Raw genomic sequence first — 25,327 nt, forward strand, 5'->3', positions numbered from 1 at the left:
AGCTAAGTGACTCTGTAGAGTTGTTTGGGTCATTTTTGCTTTGTACACTTTACTTCCTGATCTTATGTACGGTCCTTCCTGATTTGACACTGTTTGCAGTAAGCTTACTTGTGGGGGTTTAGGAACTTGCTATATTTACAGGAGGCCAAAAGGCTGAACCCTCATTAGGCCAAGTGGTCTCTCTCTTTTTCTCCCGCTTTGATTTTCGCTGACCTGCTGCCCAGCAGAGAAAAATGCCCAAGCTGATGCCCTCTCCAGGTTCTTTGATTGTCTAGGGACTGTCTCTCTCTGTGTCAGGTGTTCAGCGCTGCATGCATCTGGTAGCGCTTTACAAATAATAATAATAATAATCTCCAAACCATCATTGACCCTGCAAGGATTCTTGCTGTCTCCCAGATCATAGTACCACCAGGGAAAACTCTTGTTCCAAAATGATCACGGAGGAAGGTCTTGTGGTGGGCAAACTTGCTGGGCACCTGGAAATAAAGGAAACCCTTCCACTGATACCACATCAATATTGGTGGCCTCAAACATCTCACAATGTGCAAAACTATGACAAGTCCTGTGTCAACTGTGCCAGAAATAAGCTCTTGCACGCTCACCCTTGGGGTCTGCTCCAGTCTCTTCCAGTTCCTGAACAGCTGCGGTCAGACATTGCTGTGGATTTCATTACGAACCTTCCCACTTTTCAGGAGTTCACTACCATCTGGGTAGTGGTGGACCACTTCTCTAAAAAGGTGCATTTCGTCCTTATGAGCTCCTTACCCTCCGCTGCCACCTTAACCCATTTCTATGTTAAAGAAGTCTTCCACTTCCATGGACTATCTGAACACATCGTCAACAACCGTGGGGTCCAGTTCACCTTTCACTTTTGGCGGCAGTTATGTGAAAATTTTGGCATCCAATTTGATTTCTCCTTGACATATCCGAGTCCCACAGCCAGACAGAAAGGGTAAATCAGATCCTCAAAAGTTTCCTTCGGGCCTACGTCAGTGAACGCCAGGATGACTGGGCGCCTCTACTTCCCTAGGCTGAATTCTCTTATAACAATCACATTAATGAATCTACAAGATCTTTCTCCTTCAGTGTGGTGCATGGACAACATCCCCAGATTCCTGTACCAGTCTGTCTGTCTTCTACCACTCCAGCAGTTCAACAGGCAGACGGGAACATCCAGGGAACTTGGGACCAGACCCAGCATCCGCTTACTAAAGCCTCATCTTCCACAAGAAACAGGTCGGTCGCAAACGACAACCAGCTCCAATATTTCACCCCGGGGAGAAGGTGTGAGCTCCAAATACCTCAAGCTTAAGGTGCCATCCCAGAAGTTTTCACCCAGGTTCATTGGGCCCTTTCGGTACTGCATCAGCTGGACCCAGTCACTTATTGGCTATGGCTTCCCCCCTCTACGCGCATTTAAAATGCCTTCCACATGTCTTTACTTAAGCCAGTCGTTGGAAGACTCATCTTGGGAACCTCCACCATCCGCACCAACGGTGGCAGCTGATTCGGAATTTGATGTACAAGGTATTTTGGACGCTAAGAGGATTAGGGAAAGACTACACTATTTTCTGCTTGGAAGAGCAATGGACCTGAGGATAATAAATGGGGACCTGCTGTCAGTGTTCATGCCCCTACATTTATTAATTTTCATCGCCTTTATCCCCTCAATCCCTAGCACAAGAGTCCAGGGAGGGAGCTTAGGTGAAGGGTTGCTGTCACAACTCTTAACTGTTTTCAGAAGTCTTCCATGGTCTCCAGCAGTCTTCCATGCCTGAAGAATCTGTTCTATTTACTGGAACTCTGCACTTCCTTTCTATAGCCCTGCAAGATGGTGCTGATTGATGACATCACATCCTGCCTAGGTATTTAAGAAAGTGCCCTATACTCAACCAGTGCCTTGGCAACAGGCTTCCTGGAGTCTTGCAGACTTCAGTGTGCATTGCCTTGTTCCAGTGTTCCTGCCTTGCCTTGCTCCGGCATTTCTGCCAGCCTGTTCCTGCCCAGCCTTGTTCCAGTATACCTGCCTACCTGTCCTGGACTTTGTCAAGCAATTGTGTCAGCAGCCATCAGTGGGGAACTGTGCTGCGCTTGCACCACACGGGTGAAGCCAACTTCGCTATGGCCCAAGGGTTCATTCTTCTCGAATCATGACACCTAGGATCTCCTTCTAGAGGGAAGCACCATGACAAGCTGTCACTGGGTACAGGAAGCGTCCCATGCTCATGGGCAGAAGACATCACTCTGAAAGTGGGTCCTGATCACAGGAGACCAGCACAGAGGGCCATTAAAATTCTAAGTGGAATCACACAATGCCAAAGTCCTATTCATCTTCAGCCTCATGCCTCTTGATGTGCATATTGATATGGCTGGCACCCCCTATTGTGATCCACAAGATGGGTCAGGAAATTGGGATAAAAGGAGGATAAGAAATAACCCCTTTGTGTCCCCAGGAGAACCCCAAATGATAAAGAGATAAAGAAACAAAGGCTGAGATATATCCTTACCTGAAATTGTACAATTCAGTTCCAGAAAAGAAAGTATGGGGGAAGGGGTAGCTGGAAGCAGAATGTGAGGGATAAACCCAGCAAACAGTCTGGAAAGGAAGTTTTGGAATTCATTGCCAGAAAATGTGGTAAAAGCAGTTAGCTTAGCAGGGTTTTAAAAATAGTTTAGATAATTTCCTAAAAGAAAAGTCCATAAGCCATTATTAAGATGAACTTGGGAAAATCCACTCCGTTCACTGGGTAAATCTCTTTTATCTGCACCCTTCTCCTCCACTGCTAACTCCAGACTCAGTTCCTTTTATCTTGCTGCACCATATGCCTGGAATACACTTCCTGAGCCAGTACGTCAAGCTCCATCTCTGGCCGTCTTCAAATCTATGCTAAAAGCCCACCTTTTTTATGCTGCTTTTAACTCCTAACCCTTATTCACTTGTTCAGAACCCTTATTTTATCATCCTCACTTTAATATTCCTTATTTTCTTGTTTGTCCTAATTAGATTGTAAGCTCTGTCGAGCAGGGACTGTCTCTTCATGTTCAAGTGTACAGCGCTGCGTACGTCTAGTAGCGCTTTAGAAATGATAAGTAGTAATATTAGTAATATCCTAGGATAAGCAGCATAAAATGTATTGTACTGTTTTGGGATCTTGCCAGGTACTTGTGACCTGGATTGGCCACTGTTGGAAACAGGATACTGGGCTTGATAGACCTTTGGTCTGTCCCAGTATTGCAAAGCTTATGTTCTTATGGGAAATGTAGTGCAGAACCCTGTTTCTTCCCAGATGGAAAAGCTACTACTGTAATCATTCTGGTAGATCCAGGAAAGTGGTGTGGCTGGAAACATTTCAGCAAGGCAAACAGACAAGTATATGAAGAAGTTACGGAAGAAGATAGAAGAGCACACATAGGCTGAAAACCTCATGATGAACAGGTTGTTGAAGTAAAGCCAGAGAGGTGTAAAGGCAAGGCTAGTAGGCCAAGGGAAAGTGCTTAGAACAGTGGTTCCCAAACTTTTTCAGTTCACGGCACCCTTCGTGTCCGACCAATTTTTCACGGCACCCCCCAACCTCCACCCCTCTGGCCACATAGGTCTCCACCCCCCCGCCCCCCGCCCCCCCCCCCCCCCCCCCCCCCCCCCCCCCCCCACCCCCCCCCCCCCCCCCCCCCCCCAGTCACACAGGTCTCCATCTTTTTATCTGCACAAATCTATCACTGCTAGGTTGTCCCTATAGCCAGCCCCTCCAAATAACACACTGATTACAATTTATAACAAATTACTATTCTACTTATGAAAAGTCATTCCATTATTATACTTCCTCTTTGTACATGTGTATGCTGCACAGACCAACATGTTTAAAAATATAAGTGAGATTAAATAAAAAAAATACCAACAAAAAAGAATGACAACTTGGATGCAGCATGTCATAGGTTTATGCATCTTTCCTGTCTTCCCTCCCCTCCATCCATGTCCAGCATTTCTGCCCTCCCCTCCATCCATCCATGTCCAACAACTCTCCTCTCTCCCCTGCCCTTCCCTCCATCCATCCATCCATGTCCAGCAACTCCTCTCTCCCCTGCCCTTCATCCATCCCAACTCTCCTCTCTCCTCTGCCCCTCCATCCAACCATATCCAGCAACTCTTCTCTCTCCCTTGCCCTCTATCCATCCCAACTCTCCTCTCTCCTCTGCCCTTCCCTCCATCCATCCATGTCCAGCAACTCCTCCTCTCTCCCCTGCCCTCTTCTCCATCCATCCATGTCCAGCAGCAACTCTCCTCTCTCCCCTGCCCTCCCCACCATCCATCCATATCTAGCAATTCTCCTTTCTCCCCTGCCCTCTCCTCCATCCATATCCATCAATTCTCTCCTTCCCCCCTCCATCCATCTACGTCCAGTAATTCTCCTCTCTCCCCTGCCCTCCCCACCATGTCTAGCGATTTCTCCTCTCCCCTTCCCTCCTTTCCCCTCCATGTCCAGCGATTCTCCTTTACCCCTATCCTCCCCTCCCATCCATGTCCAGTGATTTCTCCTCTCTCCCCTGGCCTCCTCTCCCATCCATATCCAATGATTCTCCTTTGGCCTCTTCCTCCCCTTCCATCCCATCCATGTCCAGTGACTCGCCCCAGCCCCCACCTGCCCCTTTTCAGCCTCCGAGTTCCAGTTCAAACCCAAGCCCCAACTGCCCGCCCTCTTCTCCCGCAAATCCCCCTTTTATTTCTGCCACCCTGCGTTTTTAAAATTTTTTATTTTACCTCAAAATCAAAGCGGCGGCGGCGGCAGCAGTGAAAGCAGCAGGCTCGCCTTGAGCCTTCCCTTCCCTCTTAGTGTCCCGCCTCCCTCTGATATAATTTCCTGTTTCCGTGAGGGCGGGACACTGAGAGGGAAGGGAAAGCCTGGAGCCTGCTTCTTTCGCCGCTGCTTTGATTTTGAGATAAAATAAAAGATTTAAACACATGGCAGGAACGAAAAGAGGGCTGTGGGGGAGCTGAGGGCGGGCAGCTAGGGCTGGAACTGTGACGGCAGCAAGCATGGCTTGTGGTGCCCCCTGCCATGCTTACTGGGTTGTGCCGGCCCCAATTTGCTGCGGTGCACAGTTTAGGAAACACTGGCTTAGAAGGAAAAGTCTTTTAAAATGTAAATGGTTACTGCAGCCCAGAAAGAGAGCCTAGAGAGAAAGGAAGGCTTAGTCTGGGATGGTTTGCCTACAGCTGGAAGGTAAAAAGGAAACCTGTCTAGGAAAATGGAAGTGAGTCTCTGTCACTGGGGAATTCCCCCAGGAACAGAAAGACTAAAGGAAGCAAAGTCTTTGTGGAGTTATGAATCCCAGTAAAGCTAGACAAGGGTATGGGTTTAAGTGCAGCAGGGGTTTTCTCACATTGTGAGAGAATAAATAAGTGCTGGGAAATAGAGGCAGCACCAGTTATAGAAAGGGAAGTGGGGAGGAAGAAATGTCCTTCTGTAGTGCTATGGAAACAGAGGGAAGCAGCATTGGCAGGTTGCAACCTGCAATGGATGTCTGTAACTGGTAATCCAGGGAGGGACAGTAAGCCTAAAAAAACTGAATTAGAAATCCCCAAAAAGGGATAATATAGGCTTTATGTCCTACTATCTGGAAAGAAAGCAGAAGTGGCTATTGTTTGATTAACTTTCTGCTCTGTAAATGTTTCTGTTGCTGTGATTGGATTCCAGGGGTTAAAGGAGGCTTGTTTGTTAAAATGTGCTTTTTGTTAGAACCACAGTAATAGAGAAGCTTTTTTGTGAATTCCTGGGAAGTGTGGTTATTTAGAAAAGCCTCCCATAGGGCTAGGTTATGCTAAGTTCAGGTAGAGTGTGCATAGCAGGAAGGCAGCAGTTCTCTCACTGTATCAGCCGTACCTAAGTGAGACTCCCTCAAGACCTGCACTCTCCATCCAAGCATACGTCGAGACTGCGCAAGCACTAGGACGACCTGTAATGGTGACACTATGGTGCAGATGTGAGTGGAACAGGACCAGTGCCATCAATGATGAGGATCACATCAAAGAGCCATGAGTTGGCACCAGTGGCACGCCAGAAGTCCTCAAAATTCTCCAGAGCATGGAGGATCAGTGCACCACAAGATTTTGTGACAAGATACTCCCCTTGGTGAGAACTGTCCTCAGCCTTGGTGTAGTCAGAAACCCAGGTCTGCTGCAACCACATCCTCCAGTTCATCAGGAACATTTTTCAGAACACATCTCCTTTATGCTCAGAGGAATCTTTCAGGGCTTATGATCGCATCCTGTTATCCAAGGGAGACTGTCTCTTTACAGAAGTGACTGCGGATGATCTCCATCCTTCTGAGCCAAGAATCCTATCCACAGTGTCAGACTCCTGCTCCTCTCCGGGCTGTCTGCGCTCTAGTTGCACCTCTCCGTGCTGTCTACAATCAGCCGCACCTCTCCGTGCTGTCTGTACTCCAGCTGCACCACTGTCAGACTCCGGCTCCTCTCCGGGCTGTCTGCTCTCTAGTTGCACCTCTCCATGCTGTCTACCATCCAGCCGCACCTCTCCGTGCTGTCTGCAATCCTTGCAAGTTATGCAAACCTCCCTCAGGCTTACACAGTTGTGTTCTCTCCAGCCAGTAGCCCACCCCCTAGTTCAACCCCTACCGGCTACTGGCACGTATCTGTTTCCTGGTGGAGTCCCCCTCCTCATAGACTAGCCGCCTAGGTTCTTTCCAGTCCGGCTATTAAGTCCCCGACCAGGCCTCTGGCCCGGGACCTGTTCCTGGCACAGGCCCCTTTCTTTAGAGTCTCTATTCAGAATCAAATGCTTATCACACAGTTCAGCTTTTCTCAAGCACCACTATAAAGTTCCAAAGTTTCCCCTACGGTATGAATTCCTCTAGGTTTAGCACTGCATACTGGCTACACCTAGAGACCCACCTCCCTCATTTGTCAGCACTAACTCCTGACAACCACCCACTGGGTTAAAGAATTCATACCTTTTGTTATCCAGTACACACAGCCCTCTTTCTCCTCTCCTCATGGCCCTGAGCAAATGCTGAGATATCCATTTCTTCTGTTTCCCCTCCCCCTTCCCCCCCTTGCCAATCCATCTGTTCCACCACTCCCTTCTCCCACAGGTGTTCCTCATCCCCTCCCTCTGACTTCATCTCCCAATCAACCTCCTCCCCCTTCCCCCTCTGAGAGGACTTCTCCTCCCACTCCTGCTTCCTGCTCAGCTCGGGCTTCTGGGACTTGTAGTTCTTATAGTCCCACTCTTTCTTCTTTTGATCCCTGGCGGGCACAGATAGCCCTTTCCTCCACCACCCCTCCGGTTTGCCACCCCCTTTCTCACAACAGATATTAAACTGTCCTTCCGACTCGCCGAGTGAGAAACTTTCAACAATGTTAAGGATGCCTGGTCATGGGATTCTCACCTTTGTGGCCAGAGGATGAAGTCTCAGTGTACTACCCGCCATTTCCATCTCCATCCATGCCTAGGAATAACTTCCTTTCTGAGACCTTAATTACAAGTTTATCCAGAAGGCAGTCTCTATTCTGCCCCTCCCTCGTCCACCTGCTAGACATGTCATGCAATACTTTAGTGGACCCTGTTCACAGATGACAATACATTTTGTCTCATAGCCTGCTCTGCTGTAGACTGGTGACCGAAGCTTGTTACAATGTACAGGGTCCAAACCTGTCCTGGATTTGGCCAAGTCCAGCACCTACACCAGTTGATGGTGGAGGAATCAGCTGTATGGCAAGCCAAGCATTCCAAAAACAAACGCCGGCATGGAAACTGGTAAGGATACTGCAAGCAAGAAATCTAACAGGGTGTGATGATCAGCACAGAGATTGTTACCCATCTTTATATGGCATGAGCGAGTGTCTGTCAAAGCTGCAACCCTGTACCAGGTCACTACTATACTAAGAAAAGGAAATGTTTTTTGGGGACCTGGATGGCACAGTCAAAACTAGGAAGCAGCTGGTTCACTCCTCCTATAAGGCTTTTGATATGTCTTCCAGGACCTCAGCAATTATAACTGGCTCCAGAAAACTGTCCTGCCTATGTGTACATAGGCTGTCAGAGGCCATACATTTATTTATTTATTTATTTATTTATTTATTGCACTTGTATCCCACATTTTCCCACCTATTTGCAGGCTCAATGTGGCTTACAGAGTCCTGTTATGGCATCGTCATTACAGGGTATAATATACAGTTGGTGTTACAAAGAGATCAAGGATGACAAAAAAGAACTAAGCAGACAATTTTAGAATGAAGATATTCAGAATAAGGATGAGGTGGTGTTATATTATAGTTAAGCTATAGGTTCTGATGGTAGGCCGTGTTGAAGAGATGGGTTTTCAGAGATTTGCGAAAGTTAGTTATTTCGTTGTTTTCAAGTTAGTTGGTAGTGCATTCCACCGCTGCGTGCTCATGTAGGCAAATCTGGTCGCATGTGTTAGTTTGTATTTTAATCCTTTACAGCTGGGGAAGTGTAGATTAAGAAATGTGTGGGCAGATCTTTTAGCGTTTCTGGGTGGGAGGTCCATGAGATCTAGCATGTAGGTCGGGACATCTCCGTAAATGATTTTATGAACAATCGTACAGATCTTGAACGCGATACGTTCTTTGAGTGGGAGCCAGTGTAATTTCTCTCTTAGGGGTTTTGCACTTTCCTATTTTGTTTTTCCAAATATGAGTCTGGCTGCGGTGTTCTGGGCTGTTTGAAGTTTCTTGATGGTCTGTTCTTTACATCCAGCGTAGAGGGCATTACAGTAATCCAAGTGGCTTAGTACCATTGACTGTACCAAGTTATGAAAAATGTCTCTGGGGAAGAAAGGTTTTACTCTTTTGAGTTTCCACATGGAGTGGAACATCTTCTTAGTTGTATTCTTCACGTGGTTTTCGAGTGTGAGATTTTGATCAATGGTGACTCCAAGAATTTTCAGAGTATTTGAAACAGGAATGGAAACTTTTGATGTGTTTATGGTGGTGAATTTACTTGTGTTATGTTGTGAGGTGAGTGTAAGACATTGTGTTTTTTCTGCGTTGGCATTGGCAAATGTTCCCTACATTTGAGACAGCCTGTTTGGGAGCAAAGTCAAAAATAGTACAGCACATCAAGGATCACTACCGGACACTGCAAACTTCCTCAGTTACTACAGGGAAACTCACATCATCCACAAGAAAGCAATCCTCCACTTATCAAAGATCTTCCTGTGCCACCAGGATCTATCAGAGGCAGAGACCTCAGCAGCTGCAACTGTAAGAGACACGGCAGCCCAGTCAATGGAACAGAACAATCAGAAACTACAGGTACCAGAACAACCCAAAACCACCCCTGGATTTTGAGATCATACAGCACAACTGGTCCTTTGTCTCAAGTCAGGGATAGAGCTCTTCTTTCAAGGATGCCTGGACGACAGTAATCACAGATGAGTGGATGCTGTGAGTACTAATTAAGAGCTACAGGCTTCTTTTCCATAATTTTCCAAGGGGTTGTCATTTTCTGCCCCTAAAGAAGTGGGGAATTCCAGGAAGACCTCTTCTAAGATGAAGTAGATTTCTTCCAGTTAAGTTTCTGAGAAGGATACTTATAAAAGCTACTACTTTAGGTATTCTGAAAAAATTGGGAGGTTTACAAGCCATCTTGGACTAAAGATTCTGAGCCAATTTCTTCAGAAAGAAAAGTTCAAGATGAACATGCATCAGACTATCTTCCCCTGATAGATTCTGCTACTAGATGCAAGAGATTGGTTATGCTCACTTGACCTAAAGGCTGTTTATGCCCACATTCCCATTCATTTCACTCAAAGAAGGCACCTGAGATTTGCAGTAAATAGAATTCACATTTCGAACAAGGTCCTACCTTTCAGATCTCAGAAGCTCAAAGAGTATTCACAATTATGGGGTGACTAGTAAAAGAGGCCCGTTTCTGAGCAAATGAAACGGGCGCTAGCAAGGTTTTCATCGGCAACACCCCCCCCCCCCCCGCCAACCCCTTCGTTGTTGTGGCATTGCTGCGCCCTCAACGTCATGACGTTTGACGCGAGGGCGGGGCCCGTAGCGATTTCCCACCTCCCTGCCTCCCTCCCTGCCAACCCCTTGGTTGTTCTGCCATTGCTCCGCCCTCGAGGGCGGGGCCCGTAGCGATTTCCCACTCCCCCGCCTCCCTGCCTCCCTCCCTGCCAACCCCTTCGTTGTTCTGCCATTGCTCCGCCCTCGAGGGCGGGGCCCGGAGCGATTTTGGTGGCTTCACCACCATGAACCTTCAAACCTTTTTGAAGGAAGTCAGGGCTTGGCTTCACTGACGTCACTGTCTTCAGAACGTTGAGGGTGAGTTTTATATATATAGATGTGAGGGTGTGAGTAGAGTAAATACAGTTCCCCTTAAGAGAACTCCCTCACCGAGTCGCATTGAAGGAATGTTAGCTAAACTGCTGAGTCAGGACAGTGGGGCTCAGGCAGAGAGCAGGTTAAAATCCCAAGTTTGGGAACAGAACAGAGGCCCAGAACAGGGAGAGTGAGTTCTCCAAGAGAGATTCCAAGCCAAGGCAGCAGTGTTTGAGGATATGTCTAGTGCAGGAGAAAGGGGGGCCTCTGGGAGAGTTTCTAGCCTGTGGTTGCAGTATTTAAAGCCAGATCAAAATAGGAGGATTACCCAGCCTGTGACTGCAGTATTTGAAGACGGGTCAAGGTGGGAAGATTATGGAGTACAAGTGAAGTACTGAAGTTGGACCTACTAGGGGCGGTCACTGTGAGTGTTAATGAAGTGAGTTAATAAAGCTGGACTTCAGGGAACATGAGAGAGTAAAGTTCCTTTTTGTGTGAAATGGAGTGCCATTTGAATCCTGCCTGTGTTTGCATACCACAGATCTATGTGGTATCTTTGAATTCATAATAAAGACTTTTTCTCCTGGTTTGCACTTTCTGCTGCTTGTATCTGTGAAGGCAACAAAAAAAGAAGAAAACCACCCTACAAGGTAACAAGTCCAAAAAATGGAAGTGTGTGTGTTGGGGGTGGGGGAACAAATGTATATCCAGCACAAGGTTTAAAAACAAATTCAATAATCAGATTCTTCTATTTCTTCAAAGATAAAAACACAAATTTATTGTTCAGACTCGACGTAGATCTGCATTTTGGTGCAAGAATGACTGCTTCAGGAGTCAACAAATCTATAATCATAAGCAACAAAAATAAAAAAATAAATACAAGTAAAAATTCAAAATGATGTACAAACTGCATGTGAATATACATAAATATGTATACAAAAAACAAAGTATATATAATATATATATATATATATATATATATATATATATATATATATATACAGTGGTGGAAATAAGTATTTGATCCCTTGCTGATTTTGTAAGTTTGCCCACTGACAAAGACATGAGCAGCCCATAATTGAAGGGTAGGTTATTGGTAACAGTGAGAGATAGCACATCACAAATTAAATCCGGAAAATCACATTGTGGAAAGTATATGAATTTATTTGCATTCTGCAGAGGGAAATAAGTATTTGATCCCCCACCAACCAGTAAGAGATCTGGCCCCTACAGACCAGGTAGATGCTCCAAATCAACTCGTTACCTGCATGACAGACAGCTGTCGGCAATGGTCACCTGTATGAAAGACACCTGTCCACAGACTCAGTGAATCAGTCAGACTCTAACCTCTACAAAATGGCCAAGAGCAAGGAGCTGTCTAAGGATGTCATGGACAAGATCATACACCTGCACAAGGCTGGAATGGGCTACAAAACCATCAGTAAGACGCTGGGCGAGAAGGAGACAACTGTTGGTGCCATAGTAAGAAAATGGAAGAAGTACAAAATGACTGTCAATCGACAAAGATCTGGGGCTCCACGCAAAATCTCACCTCGTGGGTATCCTTGATCATGAGGAAGGTTAGAAATCAGCCTACAACTACAAGGGGGGAACTTGTCAATGATCTCAAGGCAGCTGGGACCACTATCACCACGAAAACCATTGGTAACACATTACGACATAACGGATTGCAATCCTGCAGTGCCCGCAAGGTCCCCCTGCTCCGGAAGGCACATGTGACGGCCCGTCTGAAGTTTGCCAGTGAACACCTGGATGATGCCGAGAGTGATTGGGAGAAGGTGCTGTGGTCAGATGAGACAAAAATTGAGCTCTTTGGCATGAACTCAACTCGCCGTGTTTGGAGGAAGAGAAATGCTGCCTATGACCCAAAGAACACCGTCCCCACTGTCAAGCATGGAGGTGGAAATGTTATGTTTTGGGGGTGTTTCTCTGCTAAGGGCACAGGACTACTTCACCGCATCAATGGGAGAATGGATGGGGCCATGTACCGTACAATTCTGAGTGACAACCTCCTTCCCTCCGCCAGGGCCTTAAAAATGGGTCGTGGCTGGGTCTTCCAGCACGACAATGACCCAAAACATACAGCCAAGGCAACAAGGAGTGGCTCAGGAAGAAGCACATTAGGGTCATGGAGTGGCCTAGCCAGTCACCAGACCTTAATCCCATTGAAAACTTATGGAGGGAGCTGAAGCTGCGAGTTGCCAAGCGACAGCCCAGAACTCTTAATGATTTAGAGATGATCTGCAAAGAGGAGTGGACCAAAATTCCTCCTGACATGTGTGCAAACCTCATCATCAACTACAGAAGACGTCTGACCGCTGTGCTTGCCAACAAGGGTTTTGCCACCAAGTATTAGGTCTTCTTTGCCAGAGGGATTAAATACTTATTTCCCTCTGCAGAATGCAAATAAATTCATATACTTTCCACAATGTGATTTTCCGGATTTAATTTGTGATGTGCTATCTCTCACTGTTACCAATAACCTACCCTTCAATTATGGGCTGCTCATGTCTTTGTCAGTGGGCAAACTTACAAAATCAGCAAGGGATCAAATACTTATTTCCACCACTGTATATATATAAAACAAGTAATCAATGAATGAAATAAACAAATGAGACGCACCAACCAATAAACACACCTAATAAAAAAAGGGGGGAAGGAATATATGGAAGGAGGGGATATATAACAAAAGTAAGACTGAACATGCCAATAATTAAAACATGTTATGAAAAGAAAGCAAATCAAAAACAAATGTGCAATAGAAAACAATAAAAATGTATATGCATATATATTAGTGTGAAACCTACCAGTAATGATGAATATGATTACCAATGGCCATGGCCTCATGTATACAATATGCAAATGTGCAAAAATGCAAGTGTAGACTAAATTAATATATAAAAAGGCTTTTTAATACAATGCAGCAATAAGAGCAGTGTGTGAAAACTTATACCAACAAAGTGTAAATACAGTGCTAATAAGAATATGGATTGTAAATTTTTTTAATGTATATGTAATGTATGGAAAAATGCAATATTGACAATAACTGAAATGTCGCTAAAAGATAACCAAAAATTTCTAATAATAAATGTACTATATGGTCATCAATAAAACACGAAGAAAGAACCAAGTATAACAAAAACACTTGTGCAAGAAACGAGAAAGGTGTCGTGCTACTAAAAAAATGATAAACACGTTCTATAGTTACATAAATAAAGTGGGAAAAAGTGATAGAAATGCACTATGTGAATACGGTGTACAATAATGTAGTGGAAAAGAGTGTGATGTATTCAAAAGAATGAAACAATATATGCATAATTAAACATTGTAACAGGAACGAATGCTATGATGACAAAAGAACAAAATGAGAAAAAGGTACTGTAGGATCTGTACCTGATGCGACAGTTACAGTACAAAGGGAAAACATACAACCATTTAGTCCATGAAGAGTTAAAAATGGAAACAAAACCTCACAAATTTAAGCAAAATGAACAATGTTGAAGAAAAATCAAAATACATATAAATTAATAGCTACTACATCCATCCTGTGAAGCAAAATTTGTGATGCATACCGTATATACTCAACTATAAGCTGACATTGTTGGGCCCCCAAAAAAGCCCCAAAATCGGGGTCTCAGCATATAGTTGAGTCAGTTTGTAAATACAGACATGCCCCCCCCTTGAAACTGCAAGACTTCTCCAACTTCATGCACCGTGCAGGGGAAGACAATGATTTTGACAGTGTGCTGAAGAAGAAAAAAAAAATCTGCTTTAGAGGTAAACAAGGGGGGAGAGGGAGAGAAAGTGGGTAAAGGCTGGGGAGAGGGGTGTGTGATAGAAAGTGGGAGATAGGCTGGGGAGGCAGGCATGAGAGAAAGTGGGTGGAGGAGGGCATGTTGTCCTCATAAAGTGTTTATCAACACTTTACCACCCTCACCCCAGCTTATACTCTAGTTAACAATTTTCCCCTTTTTCTGTGGAAAACTTAACTCGGCTTACACTCAAATAAGCTTATATTTGACTATCTACGGTAATTGTAACAACATGAAAAGAGGAGAAAAAGAAGAAAAAGTGAAAAATAAGAAAACACAGCAAAGTTAAATGATGGTATTACCTAAATGATTTGCAATATTATAATGGAATCATTAGGAAATTTCTCTGGTTCCAGGACACTGTGTCTTGCATTGCGTCAACTGCATTTGTTGCGCAAAGATGGAGATTTGGGTCTGCCAGACCTTCAAACATATAATATTGCCTGTCATATGTGCTATCTCAGGGATTGGTTCTTTGATTCTTCTGATTTTTGTGATGTTACTTTTGAATGCACACTGGGAGAGCCCCTGGCAATGTCTTATCTAGCCCATGCCAGACCTGGTAAGCTGCCTAAATCTTTGGCATATAACCCATTGATTAAGCCTGTGAGGTGGGCATGGGCCTCTTTTCGGAGGAGATTTGGTTTGCATTCTCTGTATCAATAAATATTTTATTTTATGTGCAAATACAGACAACCGTATAAACCATCACCAATAAAGAAACAATACATAGGTCCATCTCTGTCTGTTAATAACATGATACCCAAACCCCCTGCATCCAACCACTCACGATGAGCCCCACAACCCACCTCCCCAAAACAAAAAGAACAAGAACAATCACCTGCACAGTACCCCATTGTTCCTTCAAGGCACCCCACTAAAGAAATCCCATCCCCCTTCCCTCATCCCTCCCATCTAAACCTAACAACGCTAAAACCCCATACCCAGACCCCCCCTCCACCTCAAATCATACATGGAGTCACTCTATCCTAGTCTCCCTTATGAGGTAGATAGTTATTACAGGCTGTCAATCTTTTCATATATAACAAGGAGTGAAGACGTTGGATGCAATCTTCCAAGGAAGGTGGTATGATACTCTTCCAGCAGGAGGCAATCAAACATTTAGCCACTGCTAAGCCCCAATGTAACAGTATACCCTCTCACCAGATAGAATGATCATTGTACAATCCTAGTAAGCATGCTGCAGGAGTACAAGGCAGAGAAGCCCTGAAACCCTTCGCTAAAGCTTGCATGATCTTCATCCAAAACGGGGATATCAGAGCATGCCCCCACCAAATACAAAGGAAAGTCTCCACCCCATTCATACAGCACCAACAAACATCTGAGACAGTAGGAAACATCCTCTTTAAATGATCAGGAGTGTAATACCACCGTGTAAACACTTTGAACCAGAACACAGACTGAGGCCTTCTGCACCTCTGTACACATGGAGGGGCATAATCGAACGGGGCGCCCACGTTTTCTGAGGACGTCCTCACAGGACGTCCCCGCGAAGGGGCTGGGAAACTCGTATTATCGAAACAAAATGGGCATCCATCTTTCCTGTCAATAATACGGTCGGGGACGCCCAAATCTCAGCATTTAGGTCGACCTTAGAGATGGTCGTCCTTCGAGATGGTCATCCCCGATTTTCGGCAATAATGGAAACCGAGGACGCCCATCTCAGAAATGACCAAATCCAAGCCATTTGGTCGTGGGAGGAGCCAGCATTTGTAGTGCACTGGTCCCCCTCACATGCCAGGACACCAACCGGGCAACCTAGGAGGCACTGTAGTGGATTTCAGAAAAAGCTCCCAGGTGCATAGCTCCCTTACCTTGTGTGCTGTGCCCCTCAACCCCCCCCCCCCCAAAACCCACTCCCCACAACTGTACAGCACTACCATAGCCCTAATGGGTGAAGGGGGGCACTTAGATGTGGGTACAGTGGGTTTGTGGTAGGTTTTGGAAGGCTCACTTTTATCACCACAAGTGTAACAGGTAGGGGGGGATGGGCCTGGATCCGCCTGCCTGAAGTGCACTGCAGTATCCCCTAAAACTGCTCCTGAGACCTGCATACTGCTGTCATGGAGCTGGGTACGATATTTGAGGCTGGCATAGAGGCTGGAAAAAATATTTTTAAAAAATCTTTTTTTTTAGGGTGGAAGGGTTAGTGACCACTGGGGGAGTAGGTAGAGGTCATTCCCGATTCCCTTCGGTGGTCATCTGGTCAGTTCAAGCACCTTTTGAGGCTTGGTCATAAGAAAAAAATGGACCAAGTAAAGTCACCCAAGTGCTCGTCAGGGACGCCCTTCTTTTTTCCATTATCGGTCAAGGATGCCCTTGTGTTACGCACGCCCTAGTCCCACCTTCGCTACGCTTCCGACATGCCCCCGTGAACTTTGATGGTCCCCGCAACGGAAGGCAGTTGAGGACGCCCAAAATCGGCTTTCAATGATGCCAATTTGGGCGATCCTGGGAGAAGGATGCCCATCTCCCGATTTGTGTCGAAAGATGGGCGCCCTTCTCTTTCGAAAATAAGCCTGATGGCATCCCACTCCTGAGTCGAAAAACTACAATGTGGATCCGCTTCCCAGTTCAGCATAAATTAATGCTTAGAAAAATCCCACTCTGTTACATATTTATATAGGGGATGAGGAGCCTTTCTTAAAAGTATCCATAAATTCTCCACATATTCTGTCCCACGAGAGTCCTTCCGCAGCCAGCCCCGCTCACCAATCTAATGGTACAGTTGCATATAAGGTAAAAAAAAAATCCCCCAGCGGCAATGCATATTTATCTCATAATATCGCAAAGGGAATCATACACCTTCCCACCAGTACATCACAAAAATTAACCAAACCCAGCTTTTCCCACCAAGCAAAAGCCCAACCCTCGCAACCTTCTCAAAAATCGGGCACCTACCTCATTGCAGCCAAAGAGGAAACTCTATGCATCCAACCCCATTATTTACAGGCTTCCCCCCAAATCTCAAACAGATGATGTACAAAAGGTTCAGTATCCCCTATAGAGACCAACCCAACTTCTGTGGTGTCCACAAAAAGGAGCACAACCTAGTGGTCCAGAAAATACGACTGCTCCAGTTGCACAGCCGATTTATCCTTTCCCACTTCCCAGTCCAACACCAAATGCAACTGTGCTGCCATATAGTACCAGTCCAAATTAGGGATTGCTCTACCTCTGTGAGCCAGGGCCCCCCATAATACCTGTTGAGACAACTGCGGATGTTTTCTATCCCAAATAAAATGTATTAAAAGAGATTGCATCCAGTGAAGAAGCTTTCAAAGGATAGGTATTGAAAGAGACTGGAATAAAAAGAGCAACCTTGGCAAAATATAAATCTTTACCACCGTAATGGGACCCCATCAAAAAAGCCATAATCCTATCCACCGACTTAAATCCTGATGAATGCGAATTAGAATCTTATCATAATTTAAGGCATATAACCGTCGGAGGTCGTGTGGTGCCTGAACCCCCAGATAGTGAAGATTATGCGCTGCCCAGTGAAAAGGAAAAGCTTTGCATAAACAATCCTCATCGAGATACTCAATAGCACACTCTTATCCATATTAATCTTCAGTCCCACTATCTTCTCGTATTTCCTAAACACCTGTATAATTATTTGGAGGGTCACCATGGGTCTTGGACGTATAAAAGCACATCATTGGCAAAAAGAGCAATATGATGATCAACCTCCCCCACCCGTATACCCCTAATATCTGGATGCAACCAGACCTGAATTGCTAAGGGTTTCATGTAAAGTGCAAATAAAAGAGGCGAGAGGGGGCACCCTTGTCACATCCCCCGACAAAAAGAAAAGAAAGGAGTTTTAGAACAATTTATACGAAAACAAGCCATAGGGTTCATATAGAACGCCTCTCTCCAAGCACAAAAATTCATTCCTAGTCCCATACGGTCCATCATTGCTTGCAGAAAAGTCCAGCTATCAAAGGCCTTCTCTGCATCAAGATCAAATGAAGAGATATTCAGATATTATCCCCCACCTGCCTCTTTGGTATGAACCCCCATTGATCAGCATGGACAAGCTTCGGAAGAATCATAGCTAGCCTATTCGCGAGAACCTTAGCTATAATTTTAGCGTCAACATTCAGAAGTGAAATGGGCCGATAGGTGCCACAAGTCGAGGGTTCCTTTCCTGGCTTTGGTAGAACCGTGATCCCTGCCTCAGCTATAGAGGGTGATAACCTACTCCCCTCCAAAACCCCATTACCCGCTCGCACAAGCAACTGTCTTACTTCCCCTACAAACATCTTATAAAAACTGCCCGAATCCCATCTAGTCTCAGAGCCTTCCCATTATTCAGTTGGCGGATAACCTCTTCTACTTTCACCAACCTAATAGGTTCCCCAAGATATTCCCACTCAGCAGCAGAAAGACAAGGTAGGGGGATGAAAGCCAAGTACTGCGCTGCGTTCGATAGAGCTCTCGATTGTGTAGAATACGTTGGATATCCAAATCTGTATGACACCAAACCCCTCCATGGCCCCTTATCTTTTGTATGTTAGTGTGTGCCCTCCTGGAGCCAGCATTGCACTGGATTTGTTGGCAAACTCAAAGAATTGGAGTTAGTACAGTAAAAATCCACTTCCCCATCTGAAGTCTTACAAAACCTGTGGATCAGACGAACGTTTATGTTGATGTTCTAGAACTATGAGATGGGTGTGCAGCCATAAGGAAAGTTCACCCCACTCCTTCTTCTTCCGGGCCCCCCACTGGATAAATACCCCTCTCACCACAGCCTTCAAGACATCCCAAAGCATAGCATCACTAACCTCCCCATTGTCATTAAAGCGTAAAAAAATCCAGTATAGCCGATTGTACTGCTTGGGAAACCCGATCATCACCCAGCAAACATTCATTAAGTCTTCAAAATCCCTTGCTTCTATGTCCACCCAACCCCTGCACTGGAGTGTGATCCGAAATCTGAATAGGCTCGATCGCCGCTCCAATAAGTCTCCACATTGTGGTGGGCCCATAACCCATCAATATGTGTATACGTTTGGGAAGCATAAGCTTGCTGCATCCCATGTAATAAGTGCCAACAATCCACAACCTCCAGTCCTTTAAAGAACTCCAGCAGGGCCCTCCTATTCTGTTTACTATAGCATTCATCCCCCGAAGAATGATCCAGCCTTACAACTGGGGCTACATTAAAATCCCCCCTTATAATAACTGTACCCTGAACAAACCCTTGGAGTTTCCCCAAGGGTGTCCAAAAAAAATAAGGAATTCGGTGCACATAAATTGACTGACCCTGTTGTAAACCCCTCAAAGCTAAACAGTGTCCATTAGAATCTTTAAATACCTGTTGCAGATGAAAACTGAAACTCTGCTTAATTAAGGTGGCTACTCCTCCTGTGTTTTTACCCCCCCCCCCCCCACCCACCCAATGCACCGCCCATTCAAAAAGAGAAGAAGATGAAAATCTGATAGGTAGCTGTAAACTAAAAAGGAGAACAGTGAGAGGGTGAAATTTGAGTTGACAGCAAGGCAGAAAGAAGAAAAAAGAGAGGAAAGCGCTAAAAATAAGAACAGTCAATATGTCAGAAGCAGGTGTAGTGAAGGTAAAAAAGACAAATGGACAGCAGCTGCTTGAAAGAGAATTAGAAGATGACAGGAAAGCAGAAAAGAAACTGCAGACAACATGATGGAAAAATACAATGTCCAGACCACAAGGTAGAAAAAAAGCAATGTATTTTGAATGTTTTAAATGGAATATGTTGGCTTTGGGAAATCTACATAGCAAATGTGTTTGTATCGTGTTCAGGAGAAAGGAAATGCATTTCTATTTTTATTTCTCCAGTGTTGCAGTACATGCTAAGTTTAACTTTTTGGGATTCTGCGTTCAATTTTTGTCTAAATATTTTTATTTCTGATATGTGATCCCCTGTTCTGTATTTGGTAAGGGTCTGTTGGTGTGACAGTAATGGCAGGTGGGGAAATCGGAGGGAAGGCAGAGAGGAGAGGGGATCAGGGAGGGAGCCCTAGCATGTCTAACACCAATTCTGACCCTAGCTGTATAGCTGGTAGGGATCCTAAGCCTCCCCAGCTGAGGACTTCCTCCAAAGACGACCAGAACTTCCTTCTACCAAGCTCTGCAGTTGGTGACAGCATGCTTGAGTCACCGACAGCTAAGCACGCATAGGGTACTGGCATCAGTGGCTTACGGATGTTGCTGCTGCCTGCCAAGTTTGGTAAAAGGGAGTTCTGGCCACCTTCAGAGAAAGTCTTCAGCTGACAGAGCTTGAGGATTTTTATTAGCTAATGTATTTATATTTTTTCGGCAGGGCAGAGAAAATATTGTGCCCACCCACTTTGGGCTCAGGCCCATCCAAAATTAGCTGTCTGGCTACGCCACTGGTTAAAAATACGTACTTATACAGTGTTATTACACACAAATAATAAACCTTGCTTTTCTCAGTTACAAAATACTAATCTATCACTGAGCAATGCCAGCAGGGAGAGCTAGAACTAAATAGGAAAAGGAAGGGAACTCCATAAATAAATAGGACAGTAAAAACTGAGTGAGTTAGAAACAGAGACCGTGGAGGCTGAGCAGACAACAAAGAATAAAAGGCTGATAGACCAGATGTGCCACGGCATCCAGATGACCCCATCAGCAAGTAGACCCTAGAGAGAATCATCAACAGCTAAAGAAAATAAATGGGTCTTAAGGAGACAGAAAGGAGGATAGGACAGTTCCAATGTGAGGTCTGGAGGGAGAGAGTTCCTCAATAAAGGAGCAAGATTAAAAAAAAAAGGCTGACTGCTGAGTAGATTGTAATTTGGTACAGTGAACAGGGAGGGCAGAGAGTCTAGACTCAAAGGCTGAATGGAGAACCCGCGTAGAACAGTGGGAGTAATAAGACCTGCGAGGTAGGGAGGGGAACCTGAATGAAGAGCCTTAAATGCAATAATGACGATTTTATGAAGGATCTGTGATTTGATGGGAAGCCAGTGGTGCTTCCTCAGAAGGGGAGTGACACGGTCAAATCATCTCGCATGAGAAAGGATATAGACAGCAGTATTTTGGACTGTTTGAAGTTTCTTAAGGGAGACAGCTGGAAGACCCGCATAGATGAGATTACAATAGTGAAGTTTAGAGGCAACCAGAGCGTAAAGAAGAGCGGCACAGCTTTCGTAGAGGCAGAGAGAGAAAATGAGATGAAAAGAGGAGCCCAGGATCATAGAAATTTCTTGCAGTGTACCAGGAAGGGCATTTTCCCTTAAATGTATATTTCTATTCCCTGTTATGTTTGGGATTGATATTCAGCTGTGATGCTCAACATTTCATTGACCGCTGCTGGAGTTATTAAAAGAAATTCAATACCGGGCCATGTCTGGGCTCTGACATTTAATTTCCAGGTTCATGGAGCCCGTTAACAAGAGATGGCTAAGTGCAATATTCAGCAATTAACCGGCTATGGGTTAGTGCATAAAAATAAGACTGACTTTTATGTGGTCCTAATTATGCAGTTTCCTTGGCCAGTTAAGTGCTGACTCTGCTCCCAGAATGCTCCCAAGTTTAACTATCCAGGAGCCGTGTTTGGCTGGTTAAATCACTTTGAATATTAACCCCTTTGTGTTCTGTGAACTGTCACAACTACAATTTTTTTATCAATTCCAAAAAAGTCACATCTTAACCAGGATATATAGATAATGTCACAGGATTATTGCATCTTGAGTTGCTTTTCTGCTTATTGAAAAAAAAAACCTCTTTTCCTTAGTATCTTCTGGGATTTCTGATTCCTCCTTCCCTTCTTTATGGTGGACTATTCTAGTATGCTGGCGACACAAAAAGCAGAACAAACAAGAAATCTATATGAAGATGAGTATATTCAACCAACAGTGCTCGATACAGGCCGTGTTTCGCCCAAACATGGGATACCTCAGGGGCAAATTATGTTGAGAACTGGATACCTCTTCACATATGTGTTGTGATTCATATGACTGTGACTCATATGACTGCAATCATATGACAAGGGAATCCATTGCTGTTTTAGAAATGATGCTGGAGGATTCACGGAGCCATTGTGTAGATTCCCATGTCATATGATTGCAGTCATATGAGTCACAGTCATATCAGTCACCACATATGTAAAGAGGTATCCAGTTCTCAACATAATTTGCCCCTGAGGCAGCCCATGTGTGGGCAAAACACGGCCTGTGTCAGGCATTGTTGGTTGAATAAACTTGTCTTTATATAGATTTCTTGGTCTGTTCTGCTTTTTGTGTCGCTGTCTTGGATTTTGCAGATAGACTGCCCTATTGTTTTCTTGGACCTATTGTAGTGTGCTTACTTTTTCTGTGGCTTTTTTGTTTTATATTTGTACATGTTTTATTTTTCTTGGCAATTTCCATTATGATAATTTAGAAATGCAAATAAAAGAAGAAAACAAATACTGATATACTTTAATACGGCAATTAAGAACTGCACCTGTCAGACTGCCTTACCATCTCTTCTCCTTTCTTGATTAGACACACAGAAAGCCAACAGACATATGCAAATTGTACTCCGCTTCTAATGACGTTGATAGGGAGCTGGGGATGGCCTCAGATTGTTGGTGTGCCCCTAATAGAGCATTTTTAGAAGTACAGTGGGGCCTGGACTAAAGTACTCCGTGGGCTGGATGTAGCCTACCAGCTGTAGTTTGCCCACCTCTGTGTATTCTTCTTTTCTGTTACTCCCGGTTTTCTTTTTGTACAACAATTTTCTTCTGTTGTTTCTATAAAGCATAAGATTAGAGCAGTGATTTGGGGGTTTCTTTTTCTATATTGTATGCTCCTTTCAGCTTCTAGTTCAAATGAAACTAGGGCTGAAATCTGGTAACTATCGGCCTTCATTTGCAAATTTCCATGGATTCTCCTCCCCCCCCCCCCCCCCCCCCCCCCCCCGCATTTCATATTCCCTTCTGACTACTAACTGCAATGACAGTCTTTGCATGGGGGACCATGCACTGGGGCTCTTTTCCTAATCCTATAGTCAAGAGCTCTATATGTGGTTACAAGATGTACAATAACTTTGACTCCCTTTCTCTCTCCCAGGGGCCGTCAGTGCTGTCTCTGTGTCATCCCTAGCCCCCAGCCAATCCAGGATATAGAAACCCCAGGTCTTGTCGCATGGCAGTGTGCAGTATTAGCATTGGGCTGGCTTACTGTTGAATTTTTTTGTCGGGGTAACGACTCAGTAGATCTTTACTGTATTCTTTTTCCTCTTGTTATTAGGTACTTGCCAGCGCTAAGACAGGCAAGCGTTCATCTGACACCTCTCTGACCATGCAAGTCTTTGATTCCAATCCTAACACCTACTCAGGTCCTGGAGACACGTCATGGGAGGATTCCAAGTACTCAAAGCCACAAGCACAGCGTACTTCAAACTGCTGCAGGAAAAGAACCATGTAAGTTCCAGCACTGGATTTTTCAATACTAATCTGGGTGATAATCTCCTGTAAATCTTGGTTGTTCAGAACAGGAAAGCTGAAATTACATTACATTAACTACTGCGCTGGGGGATTTTCTCACATCTGATAACATCTATTGGTAGTAGTTCTGTTCGTCATGTTAAACACATGTTTAGCTACACTAGATGGTATTGGCAGATTAACAGTGGTCTGGGTCCCTGGGCATTAAGGGTCATGGGCCCCTAACCACCCATCTGACATATATTACTGGCTATTACTGGTTAAGAGAGAATGGTCCCCATACTGCTGTGGGCCCTCAGGCACTGCCTTATTGAAAGACTGGGCAGTCCACCCCTGCTTGAAATGGGGCTTTACCTACTCCTTAATTTAGGAACTCATCATCCTAACATCAGGTAGCCAATGAATCTGCAGCACTGGGCAAGAGATGCTTGCTTTGGAAGCAGGACTGTGGAGTCAGTACACCAAATCTTTGACTCTGACTCCTACTATGTATAGCAAATCTAAGAGAAATTTTATTAATTACAGATAATTAATTTTATGTACAAAATTAGGACTAATACACCACAACATATATTTATTTGAAGTTTGAACAAAGAACCTGAACAAAATAAAGCTGTCAAAAATATCCAATACACTGTTACATACGTAATATTTTTGATTTGTAAGTAATTCAAAATAAGAAACAAGCAAAAATGAATAACATACAGAAAAGCTGGTATTCAAGGAAAAACTCAATCACTTATAAGTAACAAAGGGCTCCTTTTGTAAAGCCGCAGTAGTGATTACCACACGCCAAATGCGACAAATCCCATAGGAATTGAGTGGGCTTTATCGCATTTGGTGTGCCGCTAATCGCTAGTTCAGCTTTGTAAAAGGAGCCTAAAGTAATTTACATCTTCATGATAGCTATCAAAATTTTACATTAGTGTAATATATCCATCTCAAGTCCACAAATTGGGGAGTCCAGTAGCACTCATGAGAAATATTTAAATGAATCTTTGAAGAATTTGATCTCAGAAAAAGAATTGCCTCGGTCTGATCCTCCTTCATGGATGCCCTCAAATCTGATCTAATTATTTTCAGAGCAGAGAACAACCTCTCAACACTAACACTATGTCTAAAACGCAAGTATTGGTGCTGGCTGGTTCAATTACCACAGATATACCTGAATCCTTTGTTCTTGATGGGCTTGAGATTAAGATAGTGCAGAAGATGCACACACTGGGTGTCATTCTTAACACTTCCTTACGTAAAAGATCAGGAAAAAAAACTGGTTGGTACAGTCTTCATGAAATTGAAATTGATTAGGCGCCTAAGGGATTTTCTTTCAGTGGAGGATTTTAGGTTAGTCTTGCAAAGTATTAATATGCCATCATTTGATTACTTTGGAGTGTCTAAAAGAACCTTGAGAGCCCTACGGGTAGCACAGAATGCTGCAGCTCAGATTATGTATGGTCTGAGTCATTTTGATCCTATTTCTCCAGCATTGATGAAGTTTCATTGGCTGCCGATAGAGTTTCGCATCTAGTATAAATTGTTATTGTTAGTGTTTAAAATAGTAACTGACTCTATGCCATCTGTTATTTCAGCCAGCGAGATCTGGTAGATCTGATATACCATCGTTTGGAGTGGTGTGTTTAGAGAAATATAGAAATTCAATTTTTTATATAATGGGACCTACTTTATGGACCAAATAACCACCATCATTGAGAATGATCAGA

At 44.4% G+C, this 25,327-nt stretch overlaps 1 protein-coding gene across 1 annotated transcript in view; it reads left to right on the top strand.

Annotated features, from left to right (window-relative positions):
- LOC115464853 (clusterin-like) overlaps window positions 1-25,327 on the top strand; it is a 92,710-nt gene that overhangs the window by 48,572 nt on the left and 18,811 nt on the right. Inside the window, exon 4 of the mRNA XM_030195212.1 lies at window positions 23,410-23,582. Coding sequence (XP_030051072.1) covers window positions 23,410-23,582 — 173 coding nt within the window. The remainder of the gene's footprint in view (window positions 1-23,409; window positions 23,583-25,327) is intronic.

The sequence above is a fragment of the Microcaecilia unicolor genome, chromosome 3, assembly GCF_901765095.1.
Source record: "Microcaecilia unicolor chromosome 3, aMicUni1.1, whole genome shotgun sequence".
In the NCBI taxonomy this organism is placed as follows: Eukaryota; Metazoa; Chordata; class Amphibia; order Gymnophiona; family Siphonopidae; genus Microcaecilia; species Microcaecilia unicolor.